Source organism: Amphiura filiformis, chromosome 15, assembly GCF_039555335.1.
Source record: "Amphiura filiformis chromosome 15, Afil_fr2py, whole genome shotgun sequence".
Classification (NCBI taxonomy): Eukaryota; Metazoa; Echinodermata; class Ophiuroidea; order Amphilepidida; family Amphiuridae; genus Amphiura; species Amphiura filiformis.
The window spans coordinates 29,655,607-29,673,076 of NC_092642.1; the positions used below are offsets into that span (position 1 = coordinate 29,655,607).

The 17,470-nt window shown below is 36.7% G+C and overlaps 1 protein-coding gene and 1 long non-coding RNA gene across 2 annotated transcripts in view; both read right to left on the reverse strand.

Moving 5' to 3' along the window:
• LOC140171482 (uncharacterized) overlaps positions 1–10,294 on the reverse strand; it is a 47,792-nt gene extending 37,498 nt beyond the window's left edge. Inside the window, exons 1-2 of the mRNA XM_072194752.1 lie at positions 10,020–10,294; positions 9,045–9,174 (exon numbers count right to left, since the gene is read on the reverse strand). Of these exons, the coding sequence (XP_072050853.1) occupies positions 9,045–9,174; positions 10,020–10,222 (333 nt within the window). The 5' untranslated portion in view covers positions 10,223–10,294. The remainder of the gene's footprint in view (positions 1–9,044; positions 9,175–10,019) is intronic.
• Positions 10,295–11,892: 1,598 nt separating this feature from the next.
• Positions 11,893–16,106, reverse strand: LOC140171483 (uncharacterized). The gene is made up of 3 exons (XR_011861609.1): positions 15,991–16,106; positions 15,409–15,490; positions 11,893–12,992 (listed from the first exon to the last, which is right to left on the reverse strand). It is a non-coding gene; the product is annotated as an uncharacterized lncRNA (long non-coding RNA).
• Between the last annotated feature and the right edge of the window lie 1,364 nt (positions 16,107–17,470).

Consider the following 17,470-nt stretch of genomic DNA (forward strand, 5'->3'; position numbering starts at 1 on the left):
TGACAGAAAGTACTAAATTTGTACCTATGACGCCAATCTTCAAAATACGATCAAAAAATGGCTGCCCTGTGAAGTAAAATGTGCATTGGAATAACACGGCGAGTTTGGATAGATGGTAGGATTTCTTTTTAATAAAATGTATGTTCCCCGTTATTAAAGCATGTACCGGGTTGAAGATTCAGATATTTGGAAAAGAATAAGTAATTGAAACAGAGAGAAAGTACTAAAATCATAGCTTTTATACTTTTTGATATATGATACTAACTAGTTCATCCCCAATAGCTACGATACAGCGCTACCAGTAGGGTTCAATTGCCTATTGTGAGTGCCCCTGTGTTGTGTGCATACATGTAGTTAACAATAACTGCATGATGCTAGTTGGATATCAATATTGAGCGGCAGTTGTTGTTGATCTTTCGCGGTTTGTGGTCTTAATTTGTTGGATATCCATATTTCGCGGTTTGTGGTTCTTTATAATCGATAGGCCTGTGGGAAATCTGGTTGGATATCCAAATTGCGCGGTTTGTGGTTCTTTGTAGCCCTGCGGGGCAATCTAGTTGGATATCCCTATTAAGCGGCGGTTGTCGGCGATCTTTCGCGGTTTGTGATTTTAATTTCCCTTATCAAGCCCCGCCCTCTATCGGGAGCTAATTTATAGTTTAAGCTTGTTGGATATCCATATTTCGTGGTGTGTGATTCTTTATAGCCCTGCAGGGCAATCTAGTATATATCCAAATTTCGCGGTTTGTGGTTCTTTATAGCCCTGTGGGGAAATCTAGTTGGATAACAATATTCAGCGGCAGTTGTTGGCGATCTTTCGCTGTTTGTGATTTTAATTTGTGACTATTTATAATATTTATTCCAAATATAATTTCAGTCTGAGCTGTGAACAGAGCCACTGATAAATGTGTTTTAAATGACGAAGATATCATGATAGTCAGGCATGGTGAAAGCATCTGGATGGTGAAAGTAGGCCCTAGGCCTAGCCTAAATGTGAATAAAAATCAAACATGTTTGAAAAAGGTGGTGGGAAGTTTCGAACTTGGGCAAAACTTCATAAGTGGATTAGAAGTCCATGGCCTTAACCACTTCGCCACGGGGACGTCCCGATATAACGACTTGTGAAAGTGGAGTATTTATTAATATGAATGTATGCTGTGGTCCGGAAAGAATATAAAAGAATTGTGAAAAACTTGATTTTTTGGCGAATGGGATCCAGAATTTGTATGTAGGGTATCCAGGAAAATGCTAGGGTATATTTTGAAAGTGAATCTCAAAAAGTAGTGCGATAGTGATAGTCATGTATGGCTGTAGCAGTGTCGAAAGATTCTGGATATCAGTATGATTAGCTATGATTTTACACTAATTTTGGCTATGAAATACCGCGTGAAATAATACAAGAACGTTTGTTTATTATCAAACAATCGGATTGACTGTAAGATTGGTGTAACTTTTTGAATTAATAAGTTATTAAAATATTACACTTTGGACAGTAAATAAGATTTAGCATGGTTTTAGATATATTTTGTACCCAGCGAAAAATATCACAGAACAATAGCGTTTTGTTTCGTGTAAATATAGTCCGCGGTGCATCTGTTTATTCTTCTTTATCAGTCGGTTTTTTTAAAACTTGCTGGTCATGCTACCGCTTGACTCTAATATTCTAGCAGGTATTCTAGAGAAGGGGGGAGGCAATTTTTGGTACACATTCATGGGGCGCCTTTTAAATATGCGCTAAAAAGGCTTAGGAAAACGGTATGGAAACGCTTATTTTCCTGCTATGCGCTCGCAACATGCGAGGTTTGTAAATTGGGATCCCAAAAATTTGGCATGTGCAAAGGGGGGGGAGAATTTTGGCGGGCTAAGAGGGGGCAAGCGATTTGGAAAGCCGTTTGGAAATTTTACCCCCCCCCCCCCCACCTCGGGGGTCATGATTATTGCAAAGCCCCTAACACTATTAAATAATAGTAAAAGTTTTCAAATCATTATTGCAGTTCTTGCAGCCGCACCATTGGGAAAGGGGAAAAGCGACGTCTAACCTGAGTCAATTTTCTTGCAAGGCGCATCATACGAGGGTCATTCATAAAGTTCTACCTCCAATCTTATACTTTGGTTCTGTAAATGGTAGCTTTTTCAAACTTGGCATAATGCACTTGAATGTCACCTACACTTGGTTGCAAATGTATATTGATACCAATTCCAGGTTTTTGTAGGTGACCTCAGAACCAAAATAAGATTTGATATACCGGAAACGGTAAAAAGTCGTAAAACATTTTAATGAAAATGTATATGTGTAATTCCTCTTATACGAGATTAGCTCGACATGCAAAATATGATCATGCTAGCATATTATAAACCGAAACAACATTTAGCAAATGATCTGTCATCAAGACTCTCCCTGGATCTCAGAAACAGCGATGAAACCCTTGCACTATAGTGACCGAGTGATGATCTTCTTAGGGGTGGGAGATCCAGGTGCTTCCACTAAATGCACTCATCATAATTCCAGTGATTAATGTATGTCTTATCACCTTTAGCCACATATAGATTAAACTTGCCTCGGTCCTCATTCTAAGTGTATAGAAGGTGTGGACCTGAATATGCCAATTGGTATCAATTTTGTACATGAAGATTCTGGGATCCCATCTAGGAGACACCCTGGAATACCCAATGTTAATGGATTAATGTTGAAAACACATTCATCAGAGTTGTCATATGTTGTGGCTATTTCATCTTTCTTATTTGGCTCTTTTTTTCAATATCAATGCCACTGTACCAGCACGTATATCATTAGTGGTGACGTCAGCAAGTCTTTTGGACCTTGGATGATCTTCAAGGACGCTCATTCCATTCTTAAACTCTAAGAACCATTTCGTTGCTGTTGAATACCAAGGACTTCATTACCATTTACAGCAACTGTACATTGTTAAATTTCATTTGAGTTTTCACCGCCTGTGAATTCATGGAGGTAGGCTTCCTCTGAAGAGTGTCCTGCCCACATACAGTGATGCAAAAATCTAATATTTTTGTAGTAATGTGTTGAAGGAACAAGCTTTCAAATGAGACCAAATTCAATACCGTGCGACAAGGTAGCATACCGAGTTCTACGAACTTTTTGACTGCCCCTCGTATTTTCAAATTAGTTTCTTTGGTGTTTAATTGCCAAGTGCCATTTTCATAGCATGTTTTATATGTTTCCCGTTTATAGCCCTTTTTTCTGATAGACAATTTCTGCATTATGTCTTCAGGGCATTTTAAAGAAAAACATTAAATTTGATTACAGTTCTTATCTACTCTTTGCTAAAAAGCAACGGGTTTTGTTGGAGTGGTGCAGATATGTGTTGTCATTTTACATAATTTTTGATATTTTTCCTTATGTCAGCTTCAACTTAAGCCATGTGAAGGGACTAAATTATATTTTATTCATGGTAATTTCAAACTGGTCTACTTTAAGCAGTGTTAAGGGCTCTGTCACACACCTTTGCGCAGTATTTTTGTGAACCTGCGAGCACATCAGACATACCGATGATTGCGGCATTATGAATACGAGCAATGTCCTTCTAACATCACATAATTTTGATTTTTTGAAATTTGTGATATAGTACAAATTTTATGGCAAATTATTAAAAATTGATATTTTTGACATTTAACAGTCCTCGAAGTAAAATATAAATCTAATGATGTTTACTTAAAGTTTATGCAGTTAGGACGCTGGACTACCGATTGTTATTGTTCTGCAAGGCTCACTCAGTCATTTAATAAGGCAATACAAACGATCGAATTTAGTATTCAAATGAACAAAATTTTGAGTTACACCTTTTCAGTGTAAAAAATTTTTTCTCGGCCAAATGAAAAGCAATAATTTTCATTTTTTCAGTAAATGTCAGGAAAAACTGTAATGCTTGATACTGTATTTTTTTTTTTTTCAAATCTTAGTGTTAAACTTAGTCGTGAAATTCAGTCATTTAGTGTAAGATTTTCGATTTTGATAGGCTTCAACTCTGCCCGCGAGCCTTTTTTTAGATCAATCTTTTAGCTTTTCAAAGTAATATAGTTCGCTAAAGAAGGATTTTTCCCAACTTTCTAACGCACATCACCGTGAGCGATATATCATAGTTTTGTCAGAATTTCCGTTTTGATTCCATAATTTTTGACTACCAGCTGAAAAATTTTCAAATCCACGCGTGAAATCTTAGGCTAATACTAGCATTGTGGATCGATATCTCTGGGTGCCCGGCCTGGATACATTGTTGCCAGAACTTCAATATAGCAAAGAAATTACCTAGTGTTTCAATTGTCATGAAGGTGACTGGGTATAGTGCCTTTTGTTTGTGTTTGTTTGAAATTGCTTAAACCCACCGAAAGTCATAATGAAGCAGCCAAAACAATACAAGGTTAAACATGGAAGTTTATAACAACCTATTATAATGACCTAAAGGAAAAATCATTTATGGCAACAATGAGCCTTGCATTGTAAGTCATGGTTAAAATGTGTTGAGTAGGCCTACCCACCCCACCCCCATAGGCCTACATAATATTACATACCGGTACCTTATAATATTTATATAGCACGGCTATAGCTATAGCCTACATTTAGAAAGTAGGTCCTATAGCGCTAAATTATGATAAATAGGCCTATACAAACCCGAACGCAAGTCTGAAGGGTGTAATGAAAATGCCAACCCGCGATGGGGGGATCATTCAAAATTCACCTGGAGATAGGAGGGACAGAAAATTAAAATCCCCTCTAATAACACGCGAATTTTTCTAGGTTTGGACAGTGGATTTTCCCAAGGACCTCATCCTAGGTAAATAAACAAACAAACAAACAGACAAAATGGTTTTCATAATCATGGAATCCATAGCCCCTATAAATTGAAATTGCAGGCTATCACGGGAGCAAATTTCCAAAATTCACCTTATTTACCAGAATTGGGGATTTGGGCTACCAAATCGCTGGTCAGGCAATCCTGGTTTTCAATGGAAAAGGGACCTGGTTGACAACAATTGAAATATTGATTATTTCTGCTGGTTGTTCTCGAGATAAAGTAGGGGAGAGCGGGGAGTGATCGCCCTATTTTTTTCTGACCAGCCTAGCGATGTCAATTTTAAGGTTAGGGATGACCTGATTAGCTCATGTGAAAGCCCTATGTCTTAGCTATATACGACCACAATCCCAGAACTATATGCCTTACAATAGCAACAGGATAGAGCAAACAAAACGTTTTATAAAGTGGCGAACTTGCCCCATATTGGGGCAGGTTCGCCCATATGGTGGGGTAAGTTCACCCTAATCACGAAAAAAGGTTTAAACATTGCATAACAATAACATATTCAATGCAAACATTTAGCAAGAGTAAACAGGGCGTACATTCTCTTTTGGGAGTCACTAAATTTGTTTGCAGGGGTCGGGTCAGGGTAATATGTAGGGGTCCAAAGTGAGCTTAAACGTATCATGTTTACAACTTCGGGGAGATTATGGATTAGGACATAAACGGTGGTATGAGTAATACTGATACTACATAACTTTAACAAACATGCTTTTCAGTTACCTTGTTTAATGGTATAATTATCGATATTTTACATAATACGCTGATGGGGCAGGTCCGCCCTCCAGTTTGGGGTAAGTCCGCCCGGGGAAGATATAGGGCGAACATGCCCCATCCTCAAAAGGGCGAACGTGCCCCTAGTGCACATTTTTATATTTTCTTCAGGGTATGCAAAATACAAATTGAATAAGGAGTTTATAACTGCAATAAATCTTTGACAAATCCCATATGTTCCCAATACAGATATCCATTAAAACCATCTGTATTTATGTATCAATGATAATACAACATTATGAATGCAAGAAAAAATTACACGTTTTGATGTAATTTTTTTGTTTTGGCTGCAGTTCGATGAACACGTCCCTATATGTTGCGTAGTTAATAATGAGAAGTTTATAATGACCTATGGCACCTAATTTTGCCATCACCAAATTCCCCGATAGCCATAGTGCTGAGAAACAAGGGGTGGGCGAACCTGCCCCTAGGGCGAACACTCCCCGCTCTCCCCTACTGAGTTTGACATTTTCGGAGCACGAAGGAAAAAGGGTAAAATAAAAACGGAAATTCTGACAAAACTATAATATATAGACCCACACGATGTGCTTTACAGAGGTGGGAAATATCTTTCTTTAGCAAACTATATTAGTTTGAGACGCTAAAAATGAATTCCGTAAAAAGCTCACGGGCGAACTAAAGGCCTATAAAAATCAAAAATATCACACTAAAAGACAAAATATGATGCTTGAATTTTAACACCAGGATTTAAAAAAAATGTATATCCAAGCACTATGTCTTTAACTGACATTACTGAAGAAAAAAAAAAATATTGCTTTATATTTGACCGAGAAAATAAATTTCGTAGCAAAAAGGTGTATCTCTGAATTGTGCTGATTTTAACATGTATCGATCGACTTTTAGCGCGACTATGCATTTCTAAAGAATTGGTAGTCCCGCGTCTTAACTGTATGTAGCTGGGAGAAAAAGCGGTCGATCCTTCATGTAATTATTTCGTGTAATCTAATCCTAACTCTAACCCTAACCCTAAGCCTAATCCTAATCATAACCCTAATCCTAACCCTAACCCGAATCCTAACCCTAATCCTAACCCTAAACTAACCCTAACTCTAACCCTAACCCTAACCCTAATTTCGTGTAAAATTACATGAAGGAATAACCGAAAAAGCCGATGATAATTTAAAAAATTTAAAGTTAAAGATATACATTTTTTCCACAAAAAAAATTAAGTCTTTTTAGGAACAAAATATGTATCTGCAATACGAAAGGTCAACATTTTCAAATGCTCGTCGGCTTTTCCTCCCAGCTACATACACTTTTTTTAATTTAATATTTACAAATCTAATGATATATACTTAATAGTATAGACCTATCATAGCTGATCATTAGATTGATAAATTTACTTCAAGGACTTTTAAATACGAAAAATAAAAAAATACCAATTTTATAATTTGCCATAAAATTTGTATTAGGCCTATGTCGCCAATTTCAAAAAAATCCAAATTATTTGATATCAGAAGCATTCCTCGTATTCAGAATGCAATTCGGTATGTCTGATGTGCTCTCGTGTGAGTCGTGTCCCATGTTGCTATGCGATTCCTTAAGTGTTTTTTTTTAATTTTATGGAGATTCCGCAGTTCTGAATCGTGGTTTAATGTTTTACTTCGCTTACACAACGAACGGAAAAAGATATTAGAATAAAATGTTTTCATCAGCAAGAAAATACCATAGGTTATCACCAATAAAATTATGAATAGGCTGCTATAATTGCAGAAGCTGAGATACGAGGGTGAATGTAGAACTTTTTGAATGACCCTCATGTATGTCCTACATTTTTTAATACCATGAACATGATGAAATGTAGGCCTATCAACAAATGCCCTTCTGTGTGGTTGCTGTGCAATCCATCAAAATGAGCTCTTCTGGCTTGATAAACCAACATCCAGGGACTTAGGAGCATGAACAGTTAAGAGCATTAGTAGGCCTACCAGACGAGTATGGCTAACAGTACAGGCATAGTTATGTGATGTGATCTGATGAGGTATTAGCCCAACTCTGACCCTAAATCAGAGGTTTGTGGTGCTATATCGTGAAATGCACTTTTAAGGCTCTATACATACTCTATCATGTCTATGATACAAAGGGCCTAGCTTAACCTTTACTGTCTCTCTCCACCCGGTACCCAGGCTTGGGTATATGCCACTCCGGCCTTTACGGTAATAAATTAAACATACATGAACCTTTATCGTTACGGTACCTTACCACTTTGCGGGAATTTGATGCAGGCGGACATCATGAAATGTGTGGAATGAATTTAAAGGAAGACAGAGACTTCTTACTGGAATGGCTTTAAAATGAAGCAAAAAGCATCTGAACCCTAGAAACACACGTTTCCCAGGCGTATATAAGCATTCCTTTGAAGTGCCATTAATAGCAGGGGAGGTGAAAAGAAAATATGTGATGCGATCAAGTAAAATCAGTCGGAACTCGAAAACATTAAATTTTCGGTTTCTAATAATTATGATAGGAAAACGAATTTGCAAATCTGGATTTTGCAGAAATACCCATTGAAATTGAGCAACCAGTTCCAGAGATGTGAGCAATTCAAAAGTTTAAAAAAAAGAAAAAAAAAGAAGGAAATATTTCCTTTGTATGGCTATATCTCAAAATCAATACACTGCAAAAAGTGTGTTTAGGAATTAAACACTTTTCTAAACACTATCTTGCACCATGTTTTTAAACATGTTTAAATGCAACACATGTTTAGGAATTTGATGGGCTGTGTTTAGGAAATTTGACATTGGTGTTTAGGAATCAAACATGTTTAGAAATGTGTTTAGACATTGGTGTTTAGGAATCAAACATGTTTAGAAATGTGGTGCAAGAAAAGTGTTTTATTCCTAAAAACCAATGTCAAATTCCAAAACATCATGTGTTAAATTCCTAAACACATACCCATCAAATTCCTAAACATGTGTAGCATTTAAACATGTTTAAAAACATGGTGCAAGATAGTGTTTAGAAAAGTGTTTAATTCTTAAACACACTTTTGCAGTGCTGTCTGCACACCCCCATCACGTCAAGTGCCCCTGAGATGGAGCGGTTAGTAGCTATATATCAGGGCTGGCTGCCACTATAGGGTTTAGGAATCAAGCATGTTTAGAATGTGGTGCAAGAAAAGTGTTTAATTCCTAAACACGCTTTTTGCAGTGTATTTTCGAGTTCTGACTGATTTTGCTGAATCGCATCACATATGAATGTGCATTGCAGCAATTAGCTGCGGTTTTTTGGATGGTGCAACCACTGTTTGTTTGTTTGTTTAAACGGTCGCTCCGTGTGGAGACACGCTGTCCTGATAGGACCAGGCTCAAACAAAGCCAGGCTAACAAGCATAATTATAAAGCATAGCCTACTGGCCTGTAAGGAAAGAGACAACCCCCATCACGTTATTTTCATTATGTATAGGCCTAATATATTTACCTGGTACATGCAGTTCTGTTTACCGGGATCATGGTTTTCTTTACTGCTACCGCAATTGCCAGGCCCTGTCCACTTTTGAATTTGTTTGGCCAAAATCAAGGACAGCTCCACGCAGTCCAAACCAAATGTCCTGAAACAAGATAGAAAAAGAAAAGGTTTGCCTAGGCCTAATTTTGTACAAGTAGTATATAAATACATGCACCCTAAACGAGATCCTCGGATATCTCGCCCAGCCGTGAAAAAAGACCCCAATGTAGAAAAACAATGCATGAATATACCAAGAAGGTATGACCCATAGTGTCAAATGGAAGAGAAAAAAAGTAAAGAAAAAAAATATATTAAATATCTCGAAAACAAAACAAAAATGTGACTCCCGGACAGTGTCACGTGAAAGAGAAAAAGTCAAAAACATGTGACATCAGTGGTATACCACAATTTACTGCCGAAGCCCAAAGGTGCAGCTATTGTGCGGTAACCACTCCAGTTTGTTTGGTAAAATGACGACATGATATAACAAGGTTTGAACTTCCATGTTTTAACAAATTCAAAATTATTGCGCATTATGTATAAATTAAAATATGGGTCAAAAGTATTGTTCTATCCCTAATGGGGTAGGCCTAAATAGAATAGGCTATTATTCAAACATGTTTTAAACTTATAGAGAACATCATTAATTAGGTGTAAGTTGTAATTTTAAAATAAAAGTCCGTTTTCACTTTGTGGCAACAGATTGTAACAAGATTGTACAAAATGCCTTCAAATACCTTCTTTTTGAAAACTAACTAGTTCAAATGGCCTGAAATTAGACAAAATGTCAATAAAACATTTTTATTTTGTTCGGGGCCTCAATTACCCCCCAAGCACCACGGGGTATAATTGTGGCCCCTAAAAATCATTAACATAGTGTTAATTATTATGTAATTTATAACGTCGATTACTAAAAAAAAGCTGAAGTTTTGCAACTCCGATACATACCATTCTATACTACATGTTGCGAAACTTGGATAGGGGAATCCCCAACCGGCTTTATCCTCTGCTCTTAAAGTTTGCTCCAATTCCTTTTGATCCATATCTTTCAAATCAGCCACATTTTTAAATCTAAAAGGTTGACTGATATTACTTGGCGCTGCAGCCCCCAAACCAACCAAAACAGCAGACACTATAAGGAATGACCACATTTTGTAGCTGTTGTCTGCTTCTGATGCTGCAACTGACTTGCTCTGACTGTAGATGCTGCGGTGTGCCGGTGGTTCCAGTTTGCAAACTCTTTTATATCAGATTGAAGAATGGACCAATCGCAGTTCATTCTCAACACCACATGACTGTTAGCTATAAGCCTATATTAAGGTTATGCGGATATCCCAGCAAACACAAAAACGTTTTAAATAAGTTATATTTTGGCTTTTGGTTTAGGTAAAAACGTTTTAATAACATTAAAATGTCGGGTTATATAAAGGTCATGATAACGTTTTAAAACGTTTTGTATGAAAACACACTACAACAATATTTTTAAATGTTTTCAAAAAATGTAATTGTAAACTATTTTTGCAAACATTTTTGCCAAATATTTTGTCAATACTTAAATAACATTATGTTAAAATATTTGAACCCAGCAAACACATAAATGTTCTTAAAATGTTTTTTTCAAAACATTTTAATAACATTTAAATGTTGGGTTATATAAAGGTCATGAAAACGTTTTCAAAACGTTATTGCAAATATTTTGGGCAAACATTTTTCGCAAAATATTTTATCAACCCCAAAATAACATTCTGTTTAGAATGTTTTGTATCAAGTTTTCAAGAATGTTTTTGGAATGTTATCAAAACGTTTTTATATCCTTTATATAACCCGACATTTAAGCGTTTTCTGTAAAACATTTTTGTTTGCTGAGCAGTAAATTTATCATTTATAGGCATTTTTGTTTGCTGAGCAGTAGATTATCAAAACATGTTTTTTAAGGTTACGAAACCGTTTTATACTCTTAAGGGGTATAGTCCATACAAGATCCCGCCGAACGATTTTTCTTAAACTTCGTACCAATTAAATATCATCGATATACTTCGAATATCTAAAATAAAAAAGAGGTGTCACGGAGTTAGTTTTCGAGAAATAACCATTTTAAAAATGCTGGGTTTTTTAATATACCCTTTATATAACCCGACATTTAAACGTTTTCTGACAACCTCTTATAACCTTTTGCGAATGATGTCGAAAACGTTTTGTGTTTGCTGGGATGTCACTGATTTGCTAAAACGAAAACTTGCTTTGGGTTTTTTAAACTTGTTTATTTCTGCTATCACGTATCATTGAGTATAATTTGTAGGTACATTTATCATTTATATGCCATAATATTTAGACTATTTAGCGAACCACTGACTGTTCCTTTAAATGGCATGCAGGGTATCGTGATCCTCGGGGCACTGACGTATGTGCATGACGTGTAGGCCTACCGTATTGATCTGTGCTGTAAAACGTCTTTATCTTTCCCCAGTTAACAGCATACGGTAGGCTAAATAGTAAATTTTCAAGTAACAACTTTAGGTCCTACCCCACACCGTAAAAAATGCCATAAATTAACAGACGCCCGTATTTCGAAATTTCCCGTAATTTTACGGGAACCAGCCGTAATCCAAACACCTTTTTGTGATTAGAACCACCTACCTACCTCCACACCCACCCACATCTTCATGTAATACTACAAACCCATGATGTTTATCACTAACTTCCACTTAATTCTGCTTAAACACACTGAAAGTGACATTTAAATTCCGTAATTTTACTGGTCCCCGTAAAAGTACAGAATTTAAATTTTACTTTACGTTTGCGAACGGGGCTAGTTCTAATTCAAAATAAAACGGCACAGCTATATAATAACATTATGCTCTCCAATATATTTATTCATTAAAATGTCTATATTATAAAATATAAATGTGTTATTTACGACGAACAAACAAACAAACAAGCAGCAAATGTGTCTTAAAGATGATGCAGCTTAAAGTTTGTTGCAACCTGCCTAGAGGTGACAACGCAACGAGGGGAGGGGGAGGGTGGCAAGGATGATCGATGAAAGCAAGAGCATAGGCCCATAATTTACAGGATGTCATTTATAAAATATTTTGCGCAATAAGACAAAGGTACAGAGATATAGTACGAAACGAATGGTATTCTTTTACGCGGGTCAGATGGCAAGAGCCAGCCATTTAAGGCCGAAAATATACCAAAACGAATGTTTTAGATGTTCCGGGAGGGGGGGGGGCACTCAACCAGTGGCGTAGATTTCTTTTTTACATTGGGGGAATGGGGTTGGAAAAACTTGGCATTCTTGAAGTAGAGTGAATTCAGCACCTTTTGGCGACATAATAAGTTTATGGTACAAAATGCGTGCGACGCGTGAAAAAGTTTGCCATTTTGAAGCTAAACTGTTGAAATATGGTACAAAAATGGAATAAATTGGCGCGAAGCGCGAAGAATTTTGTAATTTTGAGACTAAAATGGCCAAATATGAGGTTAATTTGGTCAGAAATCCACATACAGGCAAAATATTGGGAGGATTTATCCCCCACCCCCCGGATCTACGCCTATGCACTCAACTTTAGAAGTGACGGGTCGGCCACGTTCCCAATCGGTCACGCTCCCGTCGTTGTAAAAAAAACCCCAAAAAACTCATGATTATATAATACGAACTCAGGCTGGAACGTAAATAAAACAGCGTCAACATAGCAAAAGATACCTGACGTTATTTATTAGGCCTATATTATACTTTTTGCAGCAAATTGTGATATGAAATCTTAAACAAGTTCAAAAGGTTTGTTTCGATCAAGATGTTCTGACTCAGCATGCAGCTTGTTTCGACTTAGTTGATGGAGCAGTTTGCAGTCGTGAACTCGGTACATCTACTGTTGGTTGTGTCTCGTGAGTATGCTGGTTGAGCGCTTAGCCCGCTTCCTATAAAAAAAGAAACATTGTTTCGAAAAATAACAATTAGGTCTTAAGGTAGTCAAGACACACAAGAATGACGAAAAATATAGGCACACCGCACAGTGTCATCGCCCCGATATCTTCATGGCAGAAATCGCCATGGTAGTATGAATCCACAGCCACGCATGGCCATTTTGTTCCGACCTGTTTAATAGTTTTGAGACGCATAATGAGCCGCGAGGGACATTCGACTAAGGCTACTGACAATAGCCTGGTAATTGACCTCTCTGTGTGTGAGTGAGCATGTGGCTCATTCTTGTATTATGGGGTCCAATGGTGTGACATACAGTCAAATTTTCAAAATTGAATATTAATGTCAAAAGTTAGCTTAAATTGAGTGGAATTATATACTCTTTCAAAATCTGCAAAATATTTTCAGCGATGATTGCCCAGAAATCTGTACGAAGCACATAACTGTGGAGAAATCACTCTAAAATGTCGCGCATAACCGGACACCAAACATGTTTTAACCCCTGCTAAACAAAAAATATAAATGCCAAAATGGCTAAAAAGTTGCAAGTTAAATGTGGTTTAGGAGCTTTTATAATCTAAAAATAAAATAACATTATAAGAAGTTGCTGTAACCTTCAAAACAGCATATTTGCATTTTGGTCAAAATACATGGTCAAAAATTGACCCAAAAGTTAATTATTGGGCCTGTTTTGTACAATTTCTGTCAGTTTAGATTAAAAGTTGCCATTTTTATGTGGGGCCAGCACAAGTGTGGCATAATAGATAAGTGGATGACTTTCTATAACATCAATTTTGTGCACATGAGAGAATTTAAGGTGCCCAGTGGTGTCGCGCATAACTGGACACCAAAATATTTGGTGTCCAGTTATGACTGACAATAACAAGCTATCTGTAATTATGTCATACTTTGAAAAGTGTATTTGACCTGCAAATTTATCTAAACATATCACACTGTTGTTTTAAGTATTCATTGTTTATCAGATACCCAATTTTTAAAAATTATGACATATTATTCATTTTCATGTGTCGGTCATAACTCGGTGTCCAGTTTGTCGTACAATATCCAGCTTTAACTTTAATTCAACTTATTTTGCAATTTCCATTTGTCAGTCATATATTTAAACATGTCATAATATATCATTTGAAGTATTTGTTGTTTACAAATTACCCCATTTAAAAAAAATATAGCACATTTTGCATTTTTACATGTCGGTCATAACGTCGCGCATAACGCGGACACCAAAATATGTACTTTGCGTAAGCGCTTTGTTAACAGATGTTTTGTCGCTAACATTTCTTTCATAATACAATTTTAGTATACATCCTATTCACTCAATAAGACCAAAAAAAATAAGCAATGGTCATATATAAATGAAACTAACAGGCAACCAGATGTAGATGATCTTTTTTGTCACAAGTGGTGTCCATGATTTTCGAGACCTTACATGTAATAAAAATTAAAAATAGCTGTTAACAATTTCTTTTTTGAAAGTTTTTAGTAATAACCCACATGTTTTGTATAAAAAATTACAAATAGGCCAAATACCTGTTACAGTTTTCAAAATTCAGGGCAAATTATGTGTCGATCATAACCGGACACCATTGGACCCCATAATACAAGAATGAGCCATGTATACGCCATGGGTCATCGTCTTTTATAGACTGCCTCCACCACATGTCCACGAGTGAGTGCAGCTAGCCTATACTACGCTGCGCTTAGTCATATAAAATCAGAATTTTGGTCTGTTTTTGAGTTCAAGACGCACGCTTCTTTCTCAATACTCAAGCTAACGACTATCATATCCTTTCAACACATATGTTCAAGTGCAAGGAAATAAATATGGCTTCTTTAGAACAAAAGAGGAACAAAAAAATTACGGGAGATATTCATCATTTTCTATCCCGGTATCCAAAGATTTATCGCCTGAATATCAAATCGTGCATAGCACATTCACGTGTATCGATCCCGTGTATTCATTTTAGTGTCTCTGCTGTAACGTAATTATTAACCAGTGGATGTCGGTGTGCACCGTAGCCCAGGAACATCGAGTTTATTAATCGTCCTGGCCAGGTTAATTTGTCAAAAATCTGATTTTAGGCCAACATAATATCCCAACTGGAATCAGTGAAATTGGTTATGTTTGTAGTTCAACATATCCCAACTTGAATCAGTGAAATTGGTTATGTTTGTAGTTCAACAGGACAATTTTTGAATTGATGAATTAACTCCTGGTAATACTTCTGCAGGCTCAAGAGTAAGTTGATGTTAAATGATATAGTTAGGGCGAGTTAACTTTAGTACCGTGTATAATTAATTACTGGTCGATCGCAAATTGTTCGCCAACATAATCAGGAGTTACACAAATTTACACAAAACGGGTGCAATAAGTGCAATGAATCGGACGTATACCTTCTACGAGATTCCACCAGTTGCAGTAGTTTCTTCCACCGTCCAAGAGCTCCATTTCACGGTCCATTGTGTAGGAATACGACTTTAAAATAAAATAAAGTGCAGTAGGGTCATTACAGAACAAGGGAGGAAAAAATGAAAAATATATACTGTTGAATATTCAAACGTTAAATAAATGGACATATACTTGAAATTTGTTCAATTTTTCTGTGCTTTATGTGGGAATTTCAAGTAAGCGTAACTACCGTAAACGTTCGCCTAATGGCGCTGGGCTCCCTTGACATAACTGGAATTTATACACAAACTAAAAGTGCCCTCCCATAAAAAATCTCACCAGCAAATATGGGCAAATACCCTTAATTCTTGTTGAGATTTTTCAAGGAGGGAGCTCTCTATGTGGACATGAAATTTACCACAATGCAAAGGAGCCCAGGTGCGCCATTAGGCGAACGTTTACGGTATTTCCACTGAAATATTTTGATCCACACTGTGGCACGAACTCGGGACCCCTTGTACTAAATTCTGATGCCCTATCAACTGCAATAATTTGACTGCTCAATGTCGCATATCATGATATCTTACCCATGCATAGCATCCGTACGGCCTCGTGTAGAAAAACATATAAAACAGATCTAGATGTTGGAGGTCGGGTGTTTGGTGCATGGCGTAGATGTATTTGTCGTATGCAAAAAAGAGCTAAACAAGACAAAATCAAAAAATAAAATCAATATTTTGAACAATAATGTCCAAATAAAATAATATGTAAGGCGACGGAAATAAACCCTGTTCTAATGTGAAAGTTTTTTTTTGTAATTAAAATTCTTAAAGTTGGGTAAAATTACCATTTTACCCAACCGCTGGGTATACATGTAGTATAAACAACCCTCTTGGGCTGGGTAAGGTTTTCCCCCCAATTTTGGGTAATGTTATCCAACATTAGGTAAATTACTGAAAATAACCCGATGTTGGCTAAAAATTTACTCCAAAGTTGGGTAAAAAAACCTTACCAACCGGTTTCTTATCCAGTGTTCTAACAGCGCAGGCCCATTATTGAACTTACCCGGTGCTGCGTGCAAAACCACATACCTTTGCAAAATATGATATTTTGCATATGCAAATTACATACTTTCCAAAAGTATGTAGTTTTGCATATGCAAAACTACATACTTCGGCAAAATATGTAGTTTTGCATATGCAAAATATCATACTTTACGGTCACTATGAAAAAATACAAGTTTTGCTGGGAAACCCCGTGCAGTTCGTGTTTGTGAATAAGGGCGCATGTCACAATGATTGGTAACTTATATTTTAAAAGGCAAAATATAGCGGACTGTGTATGTAACAAATGAATTAGCAATATCTGTATCTGTCTCCACAATCCTAAAGTATTAGGCTACATATAATATAAATTATTCTTTGAAAGTAGAGAATATTAGAACAGTGACCATGGATCCATTCTGCCCTAAAGCGAACAACACATAGGGCCTACACGGCCTTGACCCGCGGTTGTCTAAATTCTGAGGGATTTGCATGCTGGTCAGGTAGAAGATAAATAACAGAGTAACCTTCAGCTTCTTCGTGTTTGGTCAGACCTACTACCTCCATGGTCAGACCTACCGTACCGTATAGGCGTAGGCTACATGGGGTGTATCCTGCATAAATTAGTGTTCTTGTTAAGACTAGTATACCTCAGGTTCAAACACATCTTTCACACTAGTGTACGCTGCATGACTGTATGTTTCTGTTTTCAGGGATGATTATAATGTCTATAATAAATGATGAGGGACATTAATTTGGTGGTATGCACCCTTACAACACACCTCGCGCGGTGTTTCTTTATGCAAAATAAAAGTTATGCAAAACATCATACTTTGTTAGTATGTAGATATGAATGCTATACCGGGACATTTTGTAGCATCTGACCTGCGATGTAAACATGCTAAGGTCAATTTTCTTGCAAGGCACATCATGGCGAGGGTCATTCATAAAGTTCTACCTCCACTCTTAGAACTTTGGTTCTGTAAACGGTAGCTTTTTCAAACTTAGCATAATTATACATTTG